This window comes from Mus musculus, chromosome 14 (assembly GCF_000001635.26).
Source record: "Mus musculus strain C57BL/6J chromosome 14, GRCm38.p6 C57BL/6J".
Taxonomy (NCBI): Eukaryota; Metazoa; Chordata; class Mammalia; order Rodentia; family Muridae; genus Mus; species Mus musculus.
In genome coordinates this window covers 53,680,748-53,705,597 of record NC_000080.6, presented here as the reverse complement: position 1 = coordinate 53,705,597, position 24,850 = coordinate 53,680,748, and the positions used below count along the sequence as shown (strand labels likewise).

The following is a 24,850-nucleotide window of genomic DNA, read 5'->3' as shown; positions in this document are numbered from 1 at the left end:
ATAGTAGGTACTCGGCCCTAAAATTATATACGTACAACCAATGCTAATGAGAACAACTGATTGTATTTGTGTGTGTATATATATGTAAAACCTTAATAGTTATAAAGGAAAGACAAGGGTTTGTGAGAGAATGAGGAAAGGAATAGATAGGGGGATGGAGGAAGGAAAGAGAAAGGGGAATTAATAAAATTATGTGAGGAGAGGGTCTGGTGCTAAGGTCTAGTTCCCTAATAGGTTCTTGATTTGTCAATAAAGAAGGCAGAGAGCCAATTGCTGGGTGGAAGGTACAAGTGAGATTCTGGATCCCAGGAGAAAAAAAAGGAGACACGTGAAGGAGAGGGATTTTTCTGCCATGCTTTGAGACTAGAAACACACAGCCATCATGTAAGATCTCAGGGAAGCCATGGCCTGTGGCTCTGCTGCTGCCAGCTTACCAGAGATGTTTGGCAGGAGCTGATTGGAGTTTGGGGTGGAAGGAGAGATGGAGATGGTGATTTGGTAAGAGCACACATTTCCAGGCAGGAGGTGCCATGCAATTGTGCCATGAAAGGCAAGCTGTAAAGTGACAAACTGAGTGTGTTTCCTTTATCCTGTGCTTCAAGGGTTTTGGGAGTGGTCTGGTGGAGTAGTCGACTCCCCAAACAAAGGTGGGTAGAGAGAAAGGCAGTACTGGGGCTGATGGCAGCCGATCCCAGAGCCAAGCTGGAGCAAAGGTGGGAAAGAAAGAGAAGCCAGGTCGGGGCTGGTGGCATCAACCCAGCTAAGCAAAGTGGAACAAAAGGGAGCCAGGAGTGGGTTGGTAGTACAGCCACTGTCCTGTGGAAAGTATGTTAACTACTTGCAACAAAATTATATTTTAATTTTTAAAATAATTTTTTAAAATGGAGGAAATTGTCCTAAATTGTTTTGTGTGACTTGAAATTAACGTTCTTATTTTGTATTTTTAATGTCTATATTAGTTGTCACCTCAAACTAACAACTGGCAAATTCTGCCCTGGAAGGCCTGTGACACAGGATGTAGATGAGGCTCCAGGCCCCATGGCAGGTTTGAGGACAGGCTGCAGGTGCCCGTGGAGCAGTGTGCACTTGCAGCACAGAAGTACATGGCTGAGTCTCCAGGCTGGGTGTCTGTGATGTGCAGGGAGAAGCGTTTGGCTTTCTTATCCAGTAAAACGATGAGTTCTTGGATCTGCTTTCTTTCCATATTTGAACGAATGTCAATGATGAGCTTAGGATTCTCTCCAGGTTCTTGCTTATACCAAGGGAAGTAGTTGGAGGCACTGTCTTCATAACTGCAGTTGATGCTGGCACTGGATCCCTCCTGGACTCTCAGGATGGAAGGAAGCTGCTCCACCTGCTCGCCTTGGCTCATCCCTATGCAGAAATATGGAATGAAATAAAAGGAGAAAGTCTGTGAGGTCACCCCCTTTCCAGGAGTCTCTTTTTCTAGAGTAACTAGAATAAACCTGAATAGAGTTTCCCCCTGGGTGTCTCAGAAATGCCCCCTGATTGTTCTATGACCTTCAGATATTAACTCACCATCCAGCTGCAGCCATAGAAACATGAATAATGTAGGAGCATATGTTTTCATTGCTCTTCCCAATTAAATTAAAATCCAGTAGAGACTGTGGTGACTAGCAGGTCAGCTATAACTCTCAGGATGTTGTTCTTTCTCAGTGACAATTCTACCTCTGGAGTCACCTCAGCCACTGAGAAATAAGAGTTGCTTCTGTCACAAGCCTTCAGAATCAGCACACAAGGAAGTGAATTCTCTGCACACTCCCCAGCAGTTAAGATCTGCTGACACCTTGTGGTTGCATTCCTAACTACTGAGGCCTCAGGCTAAGCGGTCTCTGAACCTAGGAGGGACTCAGACACACAAAACACTAATAAGTCATCCCAAGAGGGTCTTAGTATTGAGAGCTCAAGAATGGTCTTGGTACACACCAGTGAGGCTGTTTGTTCTTTGCATATAACACATTGTATACATTATGTTTCTTATGTGTAATGTTTTCATATATAAATGTATATATGTTGTATGTTAATAGGTGTGTGTAACATTTCTTCTCACTAGAACTGTATTTACTAATCAAACCTGGCATAGCCATACCCACTAAAAGTGATGAGAGCCATGAATCCAGCACCCCTGCTTGACACAGTCCCAGCAAAGCTGAGTGGCTTGCTGTAATCGCTGTCTTTCTATCTCTTACTTTTGCAGTTTGGTTTCTGCATGTTGCATTATTACGAACTTCCTGCATTATGATTCATTTTATATCTTTTCCTGAGAAAATATATGTCTAAGTCATTTTAGGAAAATCCTAAATTAACTTTATGTAGCCACTATTTGGAAGTCTTCTCTATTCCCTGCAGATCATTATACACAGATAAGCACATATCTAGATGAGATTGCTCTAGGAATCTTCTTAAGGTATCTGCCCTGAACTATCTCAAATGGTATAATTGGTGCTGGGAAAATCGAGACAATTGACAAACGGACTGGCCAGGAGAATAGGTTACAGAATTAAGGTCTCTTTTTATTAGAGACTTATCAAGTCAGCTATGAGATTCCCCCGACCATCAAGCCTGGCTCCCTCCCTCCCCTTGCTGACTCCTTATCTCCTCTTTGGTAAGGACCCTTCAACTTTCCTCTCCATTACTGGCAAGGCCCTCCAGGCCCAGGATAATGTTCCTCCTATTTCAGTGAATTCTTGTTGACAATACAGATATGATGTGTTTGTACTTCATCCCACTTTCCAGAGAAGTCTGCCTAGAATCACAAATATACAGAGCTACTCTTAGGAAACTTCTGAGAAGTCATTTGACCTTGAGGATGGCACCATCCATTTCACTCACTCCTACTGCATCCAGTGTTGGGAGGCTGAATTACTGATAGAATGGAAGTGTGGATTCCCTGTGGAATCTGCCAAACCTTGCAACAAACCCAGCTTTCCTCCTTCCTGTGGACCCTCCTCAAACACCCCCATTCTAGCCCATTTGCTTTCCTTGGTGTCAGCGGTGAATACCTACAAACACTGTCTATCTGGAAACTCAGTGTTCACGCAGGCTTGGGGAGCAGGTGGACCATCTTCACTGCTCTCCCTATCATTTCTCCTGGTACTATTCTCAACCCCATAACCTGCAGGGAGCTCTTCTCGCACTGTTCCTGCATTCATTGCGACTCAGCTGAACATTACTACATTGCCTCTCCTCACCACCATTCCTTTGTTTCAAAGGCCAATAAAGACACTCCACCACATCTGTCTAGAAATCAGGTAGTCCATCTTATCTCATCTTCATGTCCCACACTGAAATTTCTGCAGTTTTACCCCCATCCCTGTAACAGCACTTGTGGGCTCCTGTTTTCCTTTCTACTTCCAGTTCCCAGGAACTAAAATAAACCTTACAGATAATGCAGTGCCACAGTTACTGTGAACCTTTACGCAATGACTCTCGTCCATCCCCTTTCATTCTTGTTACCATCCAAAGCATACACATCCTTCCTTTCTGCAGTGAACATATTAGCAGGGACTCAAGTAGATTATTCATTCTATCCTTCCTGCCTTCTATTACAATTTCTCCATTTTTATCCTCAGCCTGCTAACAACCTTCTTACAACTCCCCTTTTTGTACTTCATTCACTGGACACTACAACTTATAGTTCAGACACAGGGTTCCTAGCCCTTTAATCCCCCATCTTTCCATATACTGCTTTGCCTTATCATAACCTACTTGCAGGATCTTTTATTTGTACCATACTCTCAATCTTTATGTATCCCACCTGTAAATATAAGCAGAAGTGTCTATCAGCCCTTTCTCCTAGCCCACATCTATTCTTTCTGCCACACATTGGCCCATAGAAGCACTTTATACCAGGAAATCACTTCACCAAGATTCAAAGAAGTTATCAGAAACCAAGGAAGGAAACATACACTTTACAAAGAAAATACCATATATCAATACTTGGAAACAAAATCAATCCAGGTCCAGACAGTAGTACAAATATTCAATCATTAATAGCCAAGACAATATGTCCTTACCAGAACCCAGGAATCCTACTCCAGTAGACCATAAAAATGCAATATAGCTGAACACTAATACAAAGAAACCAAAATAGATATTATTATTATTCCCAAGGACTCTAACGAGGGTATGAACAAATCCCTTAATGAGGTATGTGAAAACACAAGCAGTTGGATAAATGAAAAAATCAGTTCAAGACATGCAAGCAGAAATAGAATAACTAGAAAAAAAACCACAGACAAAAAGATAAATCTGTAAATTAAAAATCTAAGAAGTCAAACCAAAGCCTCAGAACAAGGCCCAGAAGAGGGAATCTCTGGCATTAAAGGCAAGGTGGAAGAAATGGAGACCAGAGTCAAGGGAAATGTTAAATATAAAAAATCCTGGAACAAAATATCCAGTAAATCTGGGACATCATGAAAAGACTGAATTTAGAAATAATATAGATTTAGGAGGAAGAAAAAATTCAGGGCAAAGGCACAGAAAAATATTCTCAACAAAATCATAGAAGAAAACTTCTTTAACCTAAAAAGGCAGTATCTACCAAGATACAAGAAATACAACAGATCTGCAGGAGACATCCTGGTTCCAGGACTCCACTGAGACCAGTCTGCACAGACATCCGGGCACCTTCCCTGCCAGAGGAGAGGTGTCTGCTCGGCCCAGGAGGGAATTGCCAGATAATCTGCGGGAGTCATCCTGGTTCCCAGACTCCACCGAGACTAGTCTGCACAGGTGAGAGTGTGTACTATAGAAGCTAACAGCTTCTAGGACAGGTCCTGTTTTGGGCCTTCATCTTCTGCCAGGAGGCAAGTCTGAATGCCAAATATCTATGCACCTTCCCTGAAAGAGGAGAGTCTGCCTGCAGAGAGTGCTCTGACCACTGAAACTCAGGAGAGAGCTAGTCTCCCAGGTCTGCTGGTAGAGAATAACAGACTCATGACAGGAACAAGCTCTAACCAGAGACAACTATAACAACTGACTCCAAAGTTTGCCAGATGGCGAAAGGCAGAGGTAAGAATCTTACTAACAGAAACAAAGACCACTCACCATCATCAGAACTGAGCACTCCCACCTCAGTCAGTCCAGGGCACCCCAACACACCTGAAAACGTAGACCCGGATTTAAAGGCATAATTCATGATGATGGTAAAAGACATCAAAAACGTCTTTAATGACCCACTTAAAGAAATACAGGAAAACACTGCTAAAGGGTTGCAAGTCCTTATAGAAAAACAGGAAAACACATCCAAACAGGTGATGGAATTGAACAAAATCATACTAGACTTAAATGGGAAGTAGACAAAATAAAGAAAATCCAAAGTGAGGCAACGCTGGAGATAGAAACCCTAGGAAAGAAATCTGGAACCATAGATGCGAGCATCAGCAACAGAATACAAGAGATGGAAGAGAGAATCTCAGGTGCAGAAGATTCCATAGAGAACATCAGCACAACAATCAAAGAAAATGCAAAATGCAAAAAGATCCTAGCTCAAAACTTCCAGGAAATCCAGGACACAATGAGAAGACCAAACCTACGGATAATAGGAGTAGATGAGAATGAAGATTTCCTACTCAAAGGGCCAGCAAATATCTTCAACAAAATTATAGAAGAAAACTTCCCAAACCTAAAGAAAGAGATGCCCATGAACATACAAGAAGCCTACCGAACTCCAAATAGACTGGACCAGAAAAGAAATTCCTCCCGACACATAATAATCAGAACAACAAATGCACTAAATAAAGATAGAATACTAAAAGCAGTAAGGGAGAAAGGTCAAGTAACATATAAAGGCAAGCCTATCAGAATTACACCAGATTTTTCACCAGAGACTATGGAAGCCAGAAGATCCTGGACAGATGTTATATAGACACTAAGAGAACACAAATGCCAGCCCAGGCTACTATACCCAGCTAAACTTTCAATTACCATAGATGGAGAAACCAAAGTATTCCACGACCAAACCAAATTCAGACATTATCTTTTCAAGAATCCAGCCCTTCAAAGGATAGTAACAGAAAAAAAACCAATACAAGGACAGAAACCATGTCCTAGAAAAAGCAAGAAAGTAATCCTTCAACAAAGGTAAAAGAAGACAGCCACAAGAACAGAATGCCAACTTTAACAACAAAACTAATAGGAAGCAACAATTACTTCTCCTTAATATCTCTGAATATCAATGGACTCAACTCCCCAATAAAAAGATATAAACTAACAAACTGGCTACACAAACAAGACCCAACATTTTGCTGCCTACAGGAAACTCATCTCAGGGAAAAAGACAGACACTACCTCAGAGTAAAAGGCCAGAAAACAATTTTCCAAGCAAATGGTGTGAAGAAACAAGCTGGAGTAGCCATTCTAATATCTAACAAAATCGACTTCCAACCCAAAGTAATCAAAAAAGACTAGGAGGGGCACTTCATACTCATCAAAGGTAAAATCTCCCAAGAGGAACTCTCAATTCTGAATATCTGTGCTCCAAATACAAGGGCAGCCACATTCATTAAAGAAACTTTAGTAAAGCTCAAAGCACACATTGCACCTCACACAATAATAGTGGGAGACTTCAACACACCACTTTCACCAATGGACAGATCATGGAAACAGAAAATAAGCAGGGACACAGTGAAACTAACAGAAGTTATGAAACAAATGGATCTAACAGATATCTACAGAACATTTTATCCTAAAAGAAAAGGATATACCTTCTTCTCAGAACCTCATGGTACCTTCTACAAAATTGACCACATAATTGGTCACAAAACAAGCCTCAACAGATACAAAAATATTGAAATTGTCCCATGCATCCTATCAGATCACCATGGACTAAAGATGATCTTCAATAACAACATAAATAATGGAAAGCCAACATTCATGTGGAAACTGAACAACACTCTTCTCAATGATACCTTGGTCAAGGAATGAATAAAGAAGGAAATTAATGACATTTTAGAGTTTAATGAAAATTAAGCCACAACATACCCAAACTTATGGGACACAATGAAAGCATTTCTAAGAAGAAAACTCATAGCTCTGAGTGCCTCCAAAAAGAAACTAGAGAGAGCACACACTAGCAGCTTGACAACACACCTAAAAGCTCTAGAACAAAAGGAAGCCCAAGAGGAGTAGATGGCAGAAAATAATCAAACTCAGGGGTGAAATCAACCAAGTGGAAACAAGAAGAACTATTCAAAGAATCCACCAAATGAGGAGCTGGTTCTTTGAGAAAATCAACAAGATAGATACACCCTTAGCCAGACTCACTAGAGGGCACAGAGAAAGCATCCTAATTAACAAAATCAGAAATGAAAAGGGAGACATAACAACAGATCCTGAAGAAATCCAAAATACCATTAGATCCTTCTACAAAAGGCTATACTCAACAAAACTGGAGAACCTGGATGAAATGGACAAGTTTCTAGACAGATACCAATACCAAAGTTAAATCAAGATCAGATTAATGATCTAAACAGTCCTATATCCCCTAAAGAAATAGAAGCAGTCATTAATAGTCTCCCAAACAAACAAACAAACAAAAAAAAGCCCAGGACCAGATGGGTTTAGTATAGAGTTCTATCAGACATTTAAAAAGTTCTAATCCCAGTTCTTCACAAACTATTCCACAAAATAGAAGCAGAAGGTTCTGTATCCAACTCATTCTATGAAGCCACAATTACTCTGATACCTAAACCTCAAGAAGACCCAACAAAGATAGAGAACTTCAGACCAATTTCCCTTATGAATATCGATGCAAAAATTCTCAATAAAGTTCTCACTAACCAAATCCAAGAGCACATCAAAACAATCATCCATCCTGACCAAGTAGGTTTCATCTCAGAGATGCAGGGATGTTTCGATATATGGAAATCTATCAACATAATCCACTATATAAACAAACTCAAAGACAAAAACCACATGATCATCTTGTTAGATGAAGAGAAAGCATTTGACAAAATGCTACACCCATTCATGACAAAAAGTCTTGGAAAGATCAGGAATTCAAGGCCCATACCTAAACATGATAAAAGCAATCTACAGCAAACCAGTAGCCAACATCAAAGTAAATGGTGAGAAGCTGGAAGCAATCCCACTAAAATCAGTGACTAGACAAGGCTGCCCACTTTCTCCCTACCTATTCAACATTGTACTTGAAGTCCTAGCCAGAGCAATTCAACAACAAAAGGAGATCAAGGGAATTCAAATTGGAAAGAAAGGAGTCAAAATATCAGTTTTTGCAGATTATATGACAGTATATATAAGTGACCCAAAAATTCCACCAGAGAACTCCTAAACCTGATAAACACCTTCGGTGAAGTGGCTGGATATAAAATTAACTCAAAAAGTCAATAACCTTTCTCTACACAAAGAATAAACAGGCTGAGAAAGAATTTAGGGATACAACACCCTTCTCAATAGTCACAAATAATATAAAATATCTTCGCGTAACTCTAAGGAAGTGAAAGATCTGTATGAAAAGAACTTCAAGTCTCTGAAGAAAGAAATTAAAGAAGATCTCAAAAGATGGAGATATCTCTCATGCTCATGTATTGGCAGGATCAACATTATAAAAATGGCTATCTTGCCAAAAGCAATCTACAGATTCAATGCAATCCCCATCAAAATTCCAACTCAATTCTTCAACGAATTAGAAAGAGCAATCTGCAAATTCATCTGGAATAACAAAAAACCTAGGATAGCAAAAACTCTTCTCAAGGATAAAAGAACCTCTGGTGGAATCACCATCCCTGACCTAAAGCTTTACTACAGAGCAATTGTGATAAAAACTGCATGGTACTGGTATAGCGACAGACAAGTAGACCAATGAAATAGAATTGAAGATCCAGAAATGAACCCACACACCTATGGTCACTTGATCTTTGACAAGGGAGCTAAAACCATCCAGTGGAAAAAAGACAGCATTTTCAACAAATGGTACTGGCACAACTGGCAGCTATCATGTAGAAAAATGTGAATTGATCCATTCCTATCTCCTTGTACTAAGGTCAAATCTAAGTGGATCAAGGAACTCCACATAAAACCAGAGACACTAAAACTTATAGAGGAGAAAGTGAGGCAAAGCCTCGAAGATATGGGTGCAGGGGAAGAATTCCTGAATAGAACAGCAATGGCTTGTGCTGTAAGATTGAGAATTGACAAATGGGACCTCATAAAACTGCAAAGCTTCTTTAAGGCATAAGACACCATCAATAAGACAAACGGCCACCAAAAGATTGGGAAAGGATCTTTACCTTTCGTAAATCAAATAGGGGACTAATATCCAATATATATAAAGAACTCAAGAAGGTGTACTCCAGAAAATCAAATAACCCCATTAAAAAATGGGGCTCAGAGCTAATCAAAGAATTCTCACCTGAGGAATACCAAATGGCTGAGAAGCGCCTGAAAAAATGTTCAGCATCCTTAATCATCAGGGAAATGCAAATCAAAACAACCCTGAGATTCCATCTCACACCAGTCAGAATGGCTAAAATCAAAAATTTGGGTTACAGCAGATGCTGTCGTGGATGTGGAGAAAAAGGAACACTCCTCTATTGTTGGTGGGATTGCAAGCTTGTACAACCACTCTGGAAATCAGTCTGGCTGTTCCTCAGAAAATTGGACGTAGTACTACCGAGGATCCCTAAATACCTCTCCTGGGCATATATCCAGAAGATGTTCCAACCGGTAAGAAGAACACATGTTCCACTATGTTCATAGCAGCCTTATTTATAATAGCCAGAAGCTGGAAAGAACCCAAATGTCCCTCAACAGAGGAATGGATACAGAAAATGTGGTACATTTACACAATGGAGTATTACTCAGCTATTAAAAAGAATGAATTTATGAAATTCCTATGCAAATGATTGGTCCTGGAGGGCATCATCCTGAGTGAGGTAACCCAATCACAAAAGAACTCAAATGATATGTACTCACTGATAAGTGGATATTAGCACAAAAACTTAGAAAACCCAAGATATAAGGTACAATTTTCAAAACACATGAAACTGAAGAAGAATGAGGACCAAAGTGTGGACACTTTGCCCCTTCTTAGAATTGGGAACAAAACACCCATGGAAGGAGTTACAGAGACAAAGTTTGGAGCTGAGACAAAAGGATGGACCATCTAGAGACTGTCTTATCCAGGGATCTATCCCATAATCAGCCTCCAAACGCTGACACCATTGCATACACTAGCAAGATTTTGCTGAAAGGACCCTGATATAGCTGTCTCTAGTGAGACTATGCCAGGGCCTAGCAAACACAGAAGTGGATTCTCACAGTCAGCTATTGGATGTATCACAGGGCCCCCAAATGGAGGAGCCAGAGAAAGTACCCAAGGAGCTAAAGAGATCTACTACCCTCTAGGTGGGACAACAATATGAACTAACCAGTACCTCGGAGCTCTTGACTCTAGCTGCATATGTATCAAAAGATGGCCTAGTGGGCCATCACTGGAAAGAGAGGCCATTGGTCATGCAAACTTTATATGCCCCAGTACAGGGGAACGCCAGGGCCAAAAAGGGGGAGTGGGTGGGTAGGGGAGTTGGAGGGGAGGGTATGGGGGAATTTTGGGATAGCATTGGAAATGTAAATGAGGAAAATACCTTAAAAAATATTAAAAAAGAAAAAAAAATGTCAACACTTTGATCAGGCAGTGGAGAAGGCAGGGGCAGCCAATCCCAGATGCCTAAAGCATACTGTGAACGTGTTCAACATGGGGATGGAATCGAGAATTTTAAAAGTTAATGAGAAAATTTAAGTTCAAAATGAAGAAATGAGAAAAAAAATCTAGAAGAGTCAGTCCAGGAAATGGAGCAAATGACAGACGGCTATCTCAGGGTGAAGTTAAGTGTGCATCACACAGATACTGTTGGAGACCAGGTTTAAAAAGAGAATGGGCATTGTCATCTACAAGTGTGAAAGCTCACAGACCTTCTGAAAGCATGGGATGAAGGGGATCCAGACATCAGGGCTGTTGATGAAAATATAAAAGAATGGAAGGTGCTTTTCTCAATTAATACAGAGTTTTCTAATTTTGTTTTTTTTATTTAATTTTAATTTTGATTTTAAGAATTTGCAGCAGACAATAACATTTACATTGCATTTCTTTAAAAAAAACTATATTGGGTTGTCTTGTCTAAAAAATAAATAAACCTCTAAAACTGCTAACTGTAGTCCTTAAGATAATTTGTTTACTAAACAAACACTTTCAAATCAGGATTAAGCTGGAATTGGATTAGGAAGAAGCTCTATCAAGATCAGTTAGGAAGCCTTTTCAGAGTAACCCGTCTGTAATCGCCACTTTCCAATGTCACTTGACTCCATGGCGGTACTCTAGCAAGTGAAAGACCCCCGAAGGGAGACCCTCACTCAAGCCTCGGGACAGCCGCGGACCCAAGAAGACACTGAGACCGAACTCAAAATGTTGAGGGCAAGATTTAATAAAGCAACAGCAAGAAAGCACATAGACCAGAGCTCTGGGGTCGAAACTCATGCACCTAGTATGGTGTAGAGGAGAATCGACAACCAGCCAAATTTTTCACAGGCTTATATAGGAAAAACTCAAGGGGGGAGAGCGGGGCAGGGAAAGTACAAGTTTACATAACTAAGGGGTTCTGCCAAGGGACAAGGGGTTCTGCCAAGGGTTTCTACGTAACTAAGGGGTCATGTCCTATTATTTGGCAATGTACCCGGTTCATTCTGAGGTTGTTCCAGGAGGCCCTTATCTCAAAAATGTTCTTGGAACAGTCTTTAGTTGGGAGGGTTCGAACTCTAGGATGAGAAGTTCAGGAATGCATTCTGGGGTGAAGAGTTCAGGAGTGTTCTGGGAACACTCTCTAGATGGGAGGGGTCGGGCTCTGGGGTGAGGAAGAGTTCAGTAATTTTTTATTCTTCATTCCCCACTCTTTTTAGAAAATAGCTCTAATCTTAGAGCGAGTTTTCAACCTCTTGAAGGACCCGATATTGTTGCCTTAGTACCATAACCTGTACTGCATTTATCCTTTCTCTAATAAAAGCTACCAACTTATTAAGGATGCAGGGGCCAAAAGTAAGCAAAAGCATAAGTGTAATTAAAGGTCCTGCTATGGTGGAGAGGAGAGTGGTGAGCCAAGGGGACTTATTAAACCAGCTTTCGAACCATCCTTGTTGGCTTTCTCTTTCTTTTTTACGTATATCTAGGCGTTCTCTAAGTTTGGCCATAGAATCTTTGATTACTCCTGAATGGTCAACATAAAAACAACATTCTTCTTTTAGGGCAGCACAGAGTCCTCCTTCTTTAAGGAATAATAAGTCTAATCCCCTTCTATTCTGTAGCACCACTTCAGACAGGGAAGTTAAAGATTCTTCTAATTTGGTTATAGACTGTTCTATAGTTCTAAGATCAACATCCATAGCTGCACGTAGTTCTTCATAGTATTGGGGGGGTCTTAATTAAGGCAGCGGTTCCTGTACCTACTCCAGCCGCTACTCCCAATCCTAATAGAACTGCCAAAGTTAAGGTAACGGGTTCTCTTCTCCAGCGGACCTGATGCTCAAATTTGTCTAAAAAGGAGCTATCATCATGATACAGGAGTCTAGGCATAAGCTGAACCAAAATGCAGAAATCTTTGGAACTATTAAAAACAGACATAGACACACAAGGAGTGAGACCGGTATTGCAAGCCCACACTGTGTCTAGGGGGGGCACTAGATACTGACCACTTTTGCTAGACTGGATGTTCTGGGTCTGATTACAGAGGTGCCCTTTATCCTGAGGTACCTGGCCCAAACAAAGCCCTCTTCCTGAAACTGCTGCTAGAGTCAACTTTCTGTTTTCTCCCCAAAGGCATTGAGAATGATCTGAAGTAATATTATAAGTCCTGATCTGAGCTATTCCTTCATAATAAGGGGGGCTAGAGGCATAGCATAACCAGCATGATTGAGTCATATTAGGGTTAGTCCTATTTAAAGCTAAAAAAGCTCCCTGGACTAGACTGACCAGACGTTTCTCTGTACCTAGGGGCGGTGGGGAAGCCAAGGTAGGCTTTATGAGGGGAGTATTAGTCCCTAGGGAGGGTACCACTGTGTTGGGCTGTGGAGTTGGTGGAGCTGGTACGTCTGGGACCTTTGGGGGAGCCGGTACGACTGGGGGGCCCTGTTCTATAAGGACCTTGTTGGGCCCTACAAGTGTCACCGCCGGGTCTCTCACTGTCAGTCTGATCGTGAAAATGAACCCAGGATCTCTTAGTGGAATGTATACTCGCCAACCCCACCTATTTCCTTTAAGCCAACTTAGACGGTGTTGTTTCCCTTTCTCGGTGAACTTTATAAGTAGGGGGTTGCAGTATTTACCTTTGCATGGTCCTGGGGGGCTGTTTTTAAAAGCGCACCCATTTTCTGGATATTTATAGGGGTTTCTTTCTCCTTGGTTTGACTTATCATAGCCACTACCTCGTTTTACCGTGATCAGGTCCCAATCAGAGGAGGGCTTCCAGTAAGCTTCCCCTGTCGTTTCACATGTCCATTTACCACAAAAGTAATCTGATGCCCCCCCACATTCTTGTTGAAGCCTTTTGCTCCGACCCTGACCAGGGAAAACATAAAATTGTGCAGCTCTAAGATTAGTTCGGTAGAACTGCCCCGAACACCCATATGTGCTCCCTATCCCATTTGGGACACATCGCTCTTCAGAGGGTGGGTTGCTAAGATCAGTATGATCTGGGAGGTCCCAATTGGGGGATCCTGCCGCTAACTTACAGATGTCAGGTGTGAGATCAGGCCACCAAGTCCAGAGGGGATGGACTGCAGTGGTTGCCCATACAATGTTTCCCTCCTCATTAAGCACTTCCCAGGACTGTTGAATTGGAGCATGAGGGTTGTGGTTCCCTAGGCTCAGGGTGGCGCCTGCGGCGCAAATGAAGCTTAAGAGGATTGTCAGTGGCTGCCACTGTCCATTTGTCTTCGTGGTTTTCTTCATCTTGACTGGCGGCCCTCTTGACTTGGGAGGCGTGGATCCAGGAGGCAATCCCGTCAACTTTTACCGCAGTAGGGGTTGTCAGTAACACCAAATAGGGTCCCTTCCACCGTGGCTCGAGGCTGCCGGTTCGATGCCGTCTGACCAAGACTTTGTCTCCAACTCGGAACCCGTGGGGTACTGCGGTGGTCCCTGGGGTATAGGCTGCCTTCAGTTGGTCCCAAAACTGGGTCCTAATCACTTCTAGGGCCTTTAAATGAATAAGCAAAGAGGAGGGTAAGACAGGGTCAGAGTCGGAAACCAATGTTCCACCAGCTTCCATTAAGGGGGGAGGTCCTCCATACAGAACTTCAAAAGGAGTGAGCCCAAAACGTCCAGGGGTGTTTCGGGCTCGGAAGAGCGCAAGAGGGAGGAGAGCCATCCAGTCTTTCCTGCCGGTCTCAATGGCTAATTTAGTCAAGGTCTCTTTTAAGGTCCTATTCATCCTCTCTACCTGTCCTGAGCTTTGAGGGCGGTAAGCACAGTGTAATTTCCAATCGATGCCCAACTGAGTGGCCAAGCCCTGACTTACCTGGGCAACAAAGGCTGGTCCATTGTCGGACCCGATTACCTTAGGGATTCCAAATCTTGGCAGGATTTCTTCAAGGATCTTCTTGGCCACTATCTGGGCAGTCTCAGTTTTAGTGGGAAACGCCTCAACCCATCCTGAAAAAGTGTCTACAAATACTAACAGATACTTGTTACCATACATTCCAGGTTTAACTTCAGTAAAATCTACCTCCCAATACACTCCAGGACGGTCTCCCCGTTGTCTCTTTCCAGGTTCTTTGTAGGCTCTAGTCGCATTAGTGAATGCACATGGTTTGCAGGAGTCTATAATCTTTTGAGCCACAGACTTCAGGTTGGGGACTTGGTATCGGGAATTTTTAATTAGTCTCATCATTTTTTCAACTCCCAGGTGGGTGAATTGGTGTAGTCCTTTCACAAATTTTATTCCTTCTTCAGGAGTCAATTCTATTTTCCCTTCAAAAAAGTATGGGAGGGGATCACTGGTCCACAATAGCTCTTTTATGTTATACCTTTCATCCTCAGGGCTTTTGGGCGGATTACCTTTTTCAGTTAAGATCATGGCCCCTTGAGCAACTTGTTTTGCCACTGAGTCTGCCATTCGGTTGCCCTTGGCCACCAAGTCTTTTCTTCTTTGGTGGCCGGGGCAGTGGATGATGGCTACCTTCTTAGGTGCATGTATGGCTTCCAACAGGGCCAGAATTTCTTCTTTGTTTTTAATGTCTTTACCAGCCGAAGTCAATAGCCCTCGCTGCCTGTAGATGGCCCCATGGATGTGTGTGGTAGCAAAAGCATAGCGGCTGTCAGTATAGATGTTAACTATCTTACCTTTAGCCTCTCGGAGGGCTTGTATAAGCGCTATAAGTTCAGCCTTTTGTGCCGATGTTCCTTCAGGCAAAGCGCTTGCCCAAATTACCTTTTTCCCGTCCACCACCGCAGCTCCAGCCTTTCGCTTCCCCTCTATCAGGAAACTGCTGCCGTCCTTATACCAACTGGGAGCTCCAGGCCAGGGTTGGTCAGTCAGGTCCCTTCTGGTCCCAGTTTCTTCAGCGAGGATGTCCATACATTGATGTACTGGGACGGAATCATTTGTTAGAGGGAGAAGGGTAGCTGGGTTGAGGATGGCAGGGGGCGCAAAGGTTACACGTTCATTTAGCAGCAGGCTCTGATAGTGTGTCATTCGGGCATTTGTCATCCATCTGTCAGGTGGCTGCCGCACAATACTTTCCAAGGCATGAGGGGCTACAACAGTCACCTGCTGTCCCATTGTCAGTTTGTCAGCATCTTTGATCAGCAGGGCTACTGCCGCAATAGCTTTCAGACATGTGGGCCATCCACTAGCAACGGGATCTAATTTTTTTGACAAATAGGCTACAGGTCTCTTCCAGGGTCCCAGTGCTTGTGTCAACACTCCCCTGGCTACACCCGCTCTCTCGTCCACATATAGGACGAAAGGCTTAGTCAAGTCTGGTAATGCTAGCCCGGGGGCAGTCATTAGAGATGACTTGATAGCCTCAAAAGCTCTTTGGTGCTCTTCTTTCCACTCAAAAGGAACCCCTTCCTTAGTCAAAGGATATAGAGGTGCCGCTAGGGTTGCAAAGCCTGGAATCCAGAGTCTACAAAAGCCAGCAGTCCCCAGAAACTCACGTACCTGCCGTGGGGTGGTGGGCGATGGGATCATCATAACAGTCTTCTTCCGGGCTTCTGTGAGCCATCTTTTACCCCCTCGGAGGGTATACCCCAGGTAGGTTACCTCAGTTTGACAGATTTGTGCCTTTTTAGCCGAAACTCGATACCCCAAGTCACTCAGTTCTGTGAGGAGCCTTTCAGTTCCCTGGTGACACAGCTCCTTCGAGGCCGCCGCGACCAAGAGATCATCCACATACTGTAATAGGGTAAGCTGAGGGTTTCGAGCGCGAAAAGGCGCGAGATCCCGATGGAGGGCCTCGTCAAACAGGGTGGGGGAATTTTTGAACCCCTGTGGTAGCCTAGTCCAGGTTAATTGACCAGTCTGTCCGCCCTCTGGGTCCCTCCATTCAAAGGCAAACAGGAGCTGACTCTTAGGGTGCAAACGCAGGCAAAAGAAGGCATCTTTTAAGTCCAGGACTGTATACCATGTTCTCTCGGGTGGGAGAGAGCTTAATAAATTGTACGGGTTCGGGACTGTGGGGTGAATGTCCAGGACCCTTTTGTTAACCTCCCGGAGGTCTTGCACCGGGCGATAGTCTTTGGTCCCTGGTTTTCGAACCAGCAGAAGTGGTGTATTCCAGGGGGACTGACAGGCCACTAAAACTCCTTGGTCTAGCAACCTCTGGATTTGAGGCCGGATGCCCTCCCTAGCTTCCTTGCTCATGGGGTATTGTCTTACCGAGATGGGGGTGGCATCAGCTTTAAGTTCTACCACAACCGGAGGCACTTGTTTAGCCAACCCCATTCCTGCTTGTTCTGCCCAGACATTGGGGAACGCAGTTAGCCAGCCTGAAGAGACTGCATTTTTGGGTTGCTCTTCATGCAACCGGTACTCTTCCTCTGCGTTGAGGACAAGGCAGGCAATGGGGGCTTTTCCCCAGCTTACTTGTGGGCCTTCTGAAGTAAATTGGACTTGAGCCTTTAGCTTGGTTAGCAGATCGCGCCCCAAGAGGGGAGCAGGACACTCAGGTATCACCAGGAAGGAGTGGGTCACTATGTTCTTGTTTATCTGTAGGGCTCGTTCGGTCGTCCAGGGGTAAAATTTACTACCAGTGGCTCCAATCACCATGGTCTTTTTAGAGCCTAGCTTGCCTAGGGGGCTAGTGAGTACTGAATGCTCTGCTCCGGTGTCTATCAGGAAGTTGACGGGGGTCCCCTCCACGGACAAAGTTACCCTAGGCTCAGGGAGGGGGTCTGAGCCCCGACTTCCCTAATCATCTTCTAGGGTCAGGACCTTGGATCGCTCCCGGTTTTTAGGGCAGTCTCTAGCCCAGTGTCCTTTTTCTTTGCAATAGGCGCATTGGTCTTTTTCCAGTGGTATCTTTCTGCCACCTGGCGGTTTCACTGCCCTGTTGCCCAGGAGCCCTGTTTTACCTTTTCCTGACTGTCTATCATTTACAACTGCGGCCAAAATTTTACTCAAATTTCTTTCCTGACGGCGATCCCGTCTATTTTCCCTTTCCTCCATTTCTTTCTTTTCTCTCTCCTGCCTCTCTTCTTCTGTTTCCCTCTTATGATAGACTTTCTCTGCTTCTTTTACTAAATCTTGGAGTATATGATCTTGGAGCCCCTCCAGCCTTTGCAGCTTTTTCTTAATGTCGGGAGCGGACTGACCAATGAAGGCCATGGCTATGGCGGCTCTCTGCCCCTCTGACGAGGGGTCAAAAGGGGTGTACCTCCTATATGCCTCCATGAGACGCTCAAGGAAGACTGAGGGTGGTTCAGTCTGTCCCTGCAAGACCTCTCTTACCTTAGCCAAATTGGTGGGCCGTCTAGCGGCTCCTCTGAGACCTGCCACTAGAGTCCGGCAATAGACAAGGAGGCGTCCCCTACCTTCCGCGGTGTTGTAGTCCCAGTTGGGGCGGTTCAAGGGGAAAGCCTCGTCCACGAGGTTAGGGAGGGCAGTGGGAGTGCCGTCCTCTCCCAGAACATTTTTTCTCGCCTCCATCAGGATTCTTTCTCTTTCTTCTGTGGTAAAAAGAACCTGCAAAAGCTGCTGACAATCATCCCAAGTGGGTTGATGGGAGAACATAAGTGACTCAAGGAGCCCAGTAAGCCCAGAGGGGTTCTCTGAGAAGGGAGGGTGGTTAGTTTTCCAATTATATAAATCAGAAGAGGAAAAAGGCCAGTACTGTAAAGGAATGAGATCATTAGGTCCTGGCGCTGGCCCTCCCACATGTGCTCTAAGTGGCAAGGCAACCGTTGAATCCGGCCCCCCTTCCTCCCCGGGGCTTCGGCCTCGGCGGCTCCGAGTCCCTCCCGCCGGTCCCTGAGCCCCTCTCGCTATTGGTTCCTGTGGTGGGGCGGCTGCAGGTGGCTGCTGGGGCAGGGGGTAAGGGGGAGGTTGGGAGTCCATCCAGAGGAGGTCGTCAATCTCTGGATAGATCTTGGGGGGTGCTGACGGGCCAGACTTTCCGGCTGCATCAGACTGGGCAACCACGACCGTCAGTTTAGAAGAATTTGGGGTCCAAGGCTTGACCCACGGAGGTGGGAATTGGACGAGATTCTGCCAGGTCACAATGTAGGGGATCTGATCAGGGTGACCCCCTTCCTCCTGAAAAACAATTCGCCTGACGGCGGCGATTAGTGACAAGTCAAAAGCACCTTCTGGTGGCCAGCCCACTCCAAACGTCGGCCACTCGGAGGCGCAAAAGGTCTGCCACGGACCCTTTCTGACCTCCACCGACTGGTTGTGGGCTCTGACCTGCACCTCCTTCCAATGCTCCAGAGTTAAAGAAAGGGGAGTGGACACAGATTGTCTCATTTCCAGAATAATAGTAGACACAACAAGAGCGAACACGAGACTAAGACAAAAAAGAAACCAAAAGCGGCGGCGACTTCGCGTCAACCACAAGCAACTCAAAGAATCAGATGGCCTTTCTAAGGCCGGCCGATTGAGACCCTCTGCACGAGGTGGGACTCGAACCCACGATCCCGTAACAAAACACGAGGTGGGACTCGAACCCACGGTCTCGCAACAAGGCGCGAGGTGGGACTCGAACCCACGATCTCGCAACAAAACGCGAGGTGGGACTCGAACCCACGATCTCGCAACAAGGCACGAGGCGGGACTCGAACCCACGATCTCGCAACCCCAGATGGTCTCTTGGCCTCCAAAGGGGTCCACCAGGCGTCCCTGGTCCTCCCCTGTTCCTCCTGGGACGTCTCCCAGGGCGAACGGACGGTGGACACCTGGATACGTCTATCCTTATCCACCTCGCGTTCCCTCTCGGAGCGCGGTCTCACTGAGCGTCCGCAAAACCGAAACTGCGATCGCACCAAACTTAGAAACAGAACACAGACACCAGACCAAGACAGGTCAAAGAATCTTACCTTAAAGTGGGTCTAGGGTCTCTGGGTGGTCGCGCTGATCCTGGACGAGCCCCCAAATGAAAGACCCCCGAAGGGAGACCCTCACTCAAGCCTCGGGACAGCCGCGGACCCAAGAAGACACTGAGACCGAACTCAAAATGTTGAGGGCAAGATTTAATAAAGCAACAGCAAGAAAGCACATAGACCAGAGCTCTGGGGTCGAAACTCATGCACCTAGTATGGTGTAGAGGAGAATCGACAACCAGCCAAATTTTTCACAGGCTTATATAGGAAAAACTCAAGGGGGGAGAGCGGGGCAGGGAAAGTACAAGTTTACATAACTAAGGGGTTCTGCCAAGGGACAAGGGGTTCTGCCAAGGGTTTCTACGTAACTAAGGGGTCATGTCCTATTATTTGGAAATGTACCCGGTTCATTCTGAGGTTGTTCCAGGAGGCCCTTATCTCAAAAATGTTCTTGGAACAGTCTTTAGTTGGGAGGGTTCGAACTCTAGGGTGAGGAGTTCAGGAATGCATTCTGGGGTGAAGAGTTCAGGAGTGTTCTGGGAACACTCTCTAGATGGGAGGGGTCGGGCTCTGGGGTGAGGAAGAGTTCAGTAATTTTTTATTCTTCACAAGAAGCAAGAATTAGGATAGTTGCTGTTTGGAAACTCTCTGAAAAGACTGAATCAATAATTCTCAGCTATATGTTGTCACTCTAGTGACACCACTTCTAGCCTTGCTCACATAAATCTCACTGACACTTGGGGATGACTTATTACTGTCTGGGGAGCTCAGATAATCTATATTTTAAAGAAGTGTAGTTACAGTGGGGGTGGGGCTGATGAATCACAAGGGGTCAGCTAATCTGTGAAGCTCGAGAAAGAAAATGGAAGGCAGTCAGTCCAGTCACAGTTGTAGCTGCTCAGCTGCTGTTTCTGAGTGAAAACAGCAACGGACAGACAATGCAGGAATGAATGGCATGGCTGCTTTCCAATCCCTCACAGAGACAAAGACAAGCCAGAGTTTTCAACTGTGGAATAAAATAATCTGCCAATCCTTGCGGGGGTCAGGGGAGGGCAGGAACAGTTATTTGGTTCACATTTAATTATTATATAAAGAACCAGTCCCATATTGGATGATATTTAGGAGGTTTCTTTTGAAAGCAGTGTTTTTTTGTTTGTTTGTTTGTTTTTTGAAAGCAGTGTTTTAATGAGAAATTTTACATACAAAAATTTGGTAGAAACAACTGCTACAAGTATTATTGTGACATAAATAGCAGATGTATCTCTCTAATTGGTGACTTATCTTTTGGCTCATAATTATTATGTGAACTATTTGTTTTACATTGCATAATTAAATGTATCATATATTTGAAATATCAAGACATTTCTGTAATGTCTTGATCTAATAATAAGATTTCTCTAGCCTTTCTACAGTCTAATTTATTAGATATATTAAATTAATTATTTTGTCAACTTCCTATTGAGCAGATTAGCTAAAAGTGCTGTCTCGTTGCTGTTTAAACAAAAGATGAAAACAGTTGCTCTCAGTTTCAAATTCTAAAAAATGACCCAAATGGTTCTCGAATATGTAAGAGAGTTTATATCCTATGACATTAGCACAAGCATATGAAAAAAAATGACATGCATATTTTAGTCATGTGGGGTGGTGTTTCTGAGCATTTGACATTCTAGAAGTCGGTGTCGTGTCAGCCAGAATGTACTTGTGCACTGCCATGGTATTTTTATCTTTTCTCACATCTTCTCTGTAACTGGTAGAAATCTGATGAAGCCCCAGCTGTGCAAGGCGGGGACTGGAGCTGCACACTCAGCTGCAGTTTGGGGCCAGGCTCCAGCCTTGCTGGGAGCACTGTGCCTCAGCAGCACAGAAGTAAGTGCCTGAGTCCTCCAGCTGGGCATCCCTGATGTGCAGGGTGCTGTAGCTCTCCTTAGAATTGAATGTTGACTTTAACCTCCCATTCTCCTTTGTTCCTGAAGCCAAGTAGAACAGATTGATGAGGCTGCCCCTGGAATTCTGTTGGAACCACTGCACAGCCCTCATGGTGGTCGTAAAATTGCATCTCAGAGCAGAACCGGTTCCCTCGTGGAGGCTCAGGGCTGAAGGACTCTGCTCCACCTGATCTCCTCTCACCCCTGCTTGGAAACAGAAAAGCAAACCAGAATCAGAGAGGTTTTTATCCACACAGGTCAAATAGCCCTCCCTGTGAGGATGAATGCTCATGAGCTCTGTGTGAGCTCTCTTCCTCTCCACCACTGACATTTCTGGAGAATCCTTAATAGGAACTTAGCTGAGCACAACTCACAGCAAATCTGCACCCACAGAATCCCCAGCACAGCTCCCAGGTTCCTCTGCATGGCCCCTGTCCAATCGCTGGTTGTCTTCTCTCCAGCTCTGAAGGGTGTCTTGTGCCCAGACACACTTGGGCTTACAGACTACAGGTTCTCTCTGAATCACGAGTTTCCTCATTCAGCTGACCGCGAAACTCCACCCACCTCCACCTCATGACTCTGCACTGTAATTGCTCCAGGGCTGTGGAGGACATTGATGTAGAGCCCAGGACACTGTGTTTCTAATGGAACACGTAATATAAAGGAGTTTGGGGCGGGGCAGGGGGAGAGGATGTTTGAGAAAGGGGAATACATAAATACAGAATGCTGGTAGAAAAACCAATCACTTGAGAGAGAGAGAGAGAGAGAGAGAGAGAGAGAGAGAGAGAGAGAGAGAGAGAGAGAGAGAGAAAGGGAGAGAGAGAGAGAGGAATGGTATTGGAATAATTCCAGTTCTTTGAGTTTGTGGAATTTTAGACATAAATATAAAAGAAATAAAAACAGTAAAGATGTTTTCTCTTGAGCGTCCATTGTCATAATGCCCAGTAGTTCTATTTTGTTTTTATCTGTTCAGAGTTATTCTTAAAAGAGATTTATAGACACCTGGGATCCAGTGAACAGGCTCTAGATACCTATGATTTTCTGCAGAATGATTGAGAGCTAGAGATCCATGTGAACTCCACATCATCGCTTGTACTTCTTGCTTTGGGACTGGATTGCCTTATGTCCTTATGTCTCTTCTCAGCTCTTCAAACCTCAGAGCCACTTAAGAAAAAGTAATTTTAGGAACCCTGCAGTGCCCCCTAGTGGACTGAAACCACCAACAATAGTGACCATCTCCATAAGCCTCATTAAACCAGCCCTTCACTTCCTGATGAAGGAAATGCAGATGGTCAGAAGACAAGACTGTCTAGATGGGGTTCTCAAAAGGAGAAATTAAAATGGCTAAAGAAAAACACCTCAAAATTTCTCATCAGCCTTAGCAATTAGGAAAATGCAAATTAGAACAACTTTGAGATTTCATCTCACACCAGTTAGAATATGTAAAATCTATAAAACGCCTCACAATAAATGCTGGGGAGGCTGTGTAGGGAGTAAAGGAACCTGCACTCACTCTCAGGGGAGTAACAACTGGGATGCAACTCCTCTGGAAATACGTGTGGAGAATCTTCAAACACTAAAGGTCAATCTACCACACAGCCCAGCTATGCCTCTTCTTGGTATATGTCCCACGCCACAGAGCTTGCTTAACTATGTACATTGCTGTTCTCCTCACAGTAGGAAGCAGAGACAACATAAATGTCCTTAAACTGATGAATGGTTAATGAAACTGTGGTACCTTTATATGATGGAATATTCTTCAATGTAGAGAAAAACAGCACTATAGACTTCGCAGTTATATGGATGGAACCAGAAAAGATTGGTTTAAATGTGCTCACAGAGACCCAGAAAAACAAAACCACATGTTCTGCCACTCCACATAGCCCCTCCCCCAACTCATGTTGTCTTGCTGCTTTTTCTTTAATCGTTGTTACATATAGAGTCTGAAATATATAGGTACCACCTGCTCAGACTATATAATTTGTATGAATATGATTTCAGGACAGACCACATGGTATTCAATAATAAATTGGGAGGTTTTTCCTTGGGTAAGTCTATTTCTCCTGTTCTCGGCATTTCTTAGTAGACTGAAGTATCTTGTGTCGAGTTGGGGCTCTGTGAGATTTTCCCCTTCAACAATAGTGTATTTGTTGCCTATTGGTGCCATCCTTGTTTAGGTCTCATTTAGGCAGCCATTTTATTAAGGCATTGTGGAACTCACCATAAGAACTGAAATACAGTTCTGTGTGCTGAGATCTTCCAGGTCATGGGTTGTAATAGAGAACAATGAAAGCTTTATCAAAACAACAGAAGAAGGAAAAAAATCAAGATTTTCAAAACCACTGAAATATTAAAACTACTCAAATATAAAAATTAACAAATTATATATAGCAAACAATCTTCTGGATGAATCAAAATTTTAATTCTCGGCACATACTTCTTTGGAAAAAAGTAACCCAAACCAAGAATGCTGAGCAGACAGTGTAGGGCTTTGTCCTCCTGCGAGTGCTGAACAGACTGAAGTCTCCTTTCTAACCCACTAAGCCCTCACAAGCACCACAGCCTTCCCTCACGCAGGCCTACTGTGCCGTCGGGTGGAGAGGAAGCCTGTGAGGAGAATGATAAGCTTGAAAGGGAGATGGGAAGTAGGCAGAGGGAAACCCCAAGAATAAATGAAGCAGAAAAGAATGAAGCTAAATCTAAAATTTTCATATACTGAAATGGTGGCTGGATTACTACACAGCCCATCTGGATGATACTCCTTCAGATTCAGTTATTACCACGGGTCCCTGTACTTCCATTCATTCATAATTAGCTTCTTTGTGAATTGTTTTTATTTTTGTTTCCAGTACTAGAAATGTACAGGCAATGAAAGAAAAGGCAATCATTAAACTTAGGCATGATCCCCAATGGACTCAGTTTTGTGCATGGGAACACATAATGCACTCATACATACATGCATGCACACTCACATGTACACACGCATGTACACAATTATACTTACACACTCACACACATACATATACTAAAACACATACACACATTTATTCACTTGCATGTAATAAAACCACATAAAAAGCAACAGTTTTGCCAAATCATATTAAGTCTTGCTACACACTCGTTTAGGAAATTCTGCAATGAAACAACCCAAAATTTCAACATTTAGTATACAATTCTTTCTGGTGTGTGTGTGTTCATATGTCTACCAGAAATCCATAAATATTAGAATAAGGAGGACTCAATATTCTTTGTATATGAACATTAATCTTACAAGGTTGTTAAGGACTGAACTGTGTCCCTTCTAAAATATTTATGGTGGAGCCCTCACACTAAGGACTTCAGTGTGATGACACCT

At 43.9% G+C, this 24,850-nt stretch overlaps 2 gene segments (V, D, J or C) and 1 further gene; all 3 read right to left on the bottom strand.

Moving 5' to 3' along the window:
* The window catches only part of Tcra (T cell receptor alpha chain), a 1,796,232-nt gene that overhangs the window by 518,601 nt on the left and 1,252,781 nt on the right, over window positions 1–24,850 (bottom strand).
* Trav5-4 (T cell receptor alpha variable 5-4) lies at window positions 1,084–1,591 on the bottom strand. The segment is given in 2 exon segments: window positions 1,084–1,374; window positions 1,536–1,591. Coding segments are annotated over 2 exon segments (347 nt in total).
* On the bottom strand, window positions 21,421–21,921 carry Trav4-4-dv10 (T cell receptor alpha variable 4-4-DV10). The segment is given in 2 exon segments: window positions 21,421–21,699; window positions 21,870–21,921. Coding segments are annotated over 2 exon segments (331 nt in total).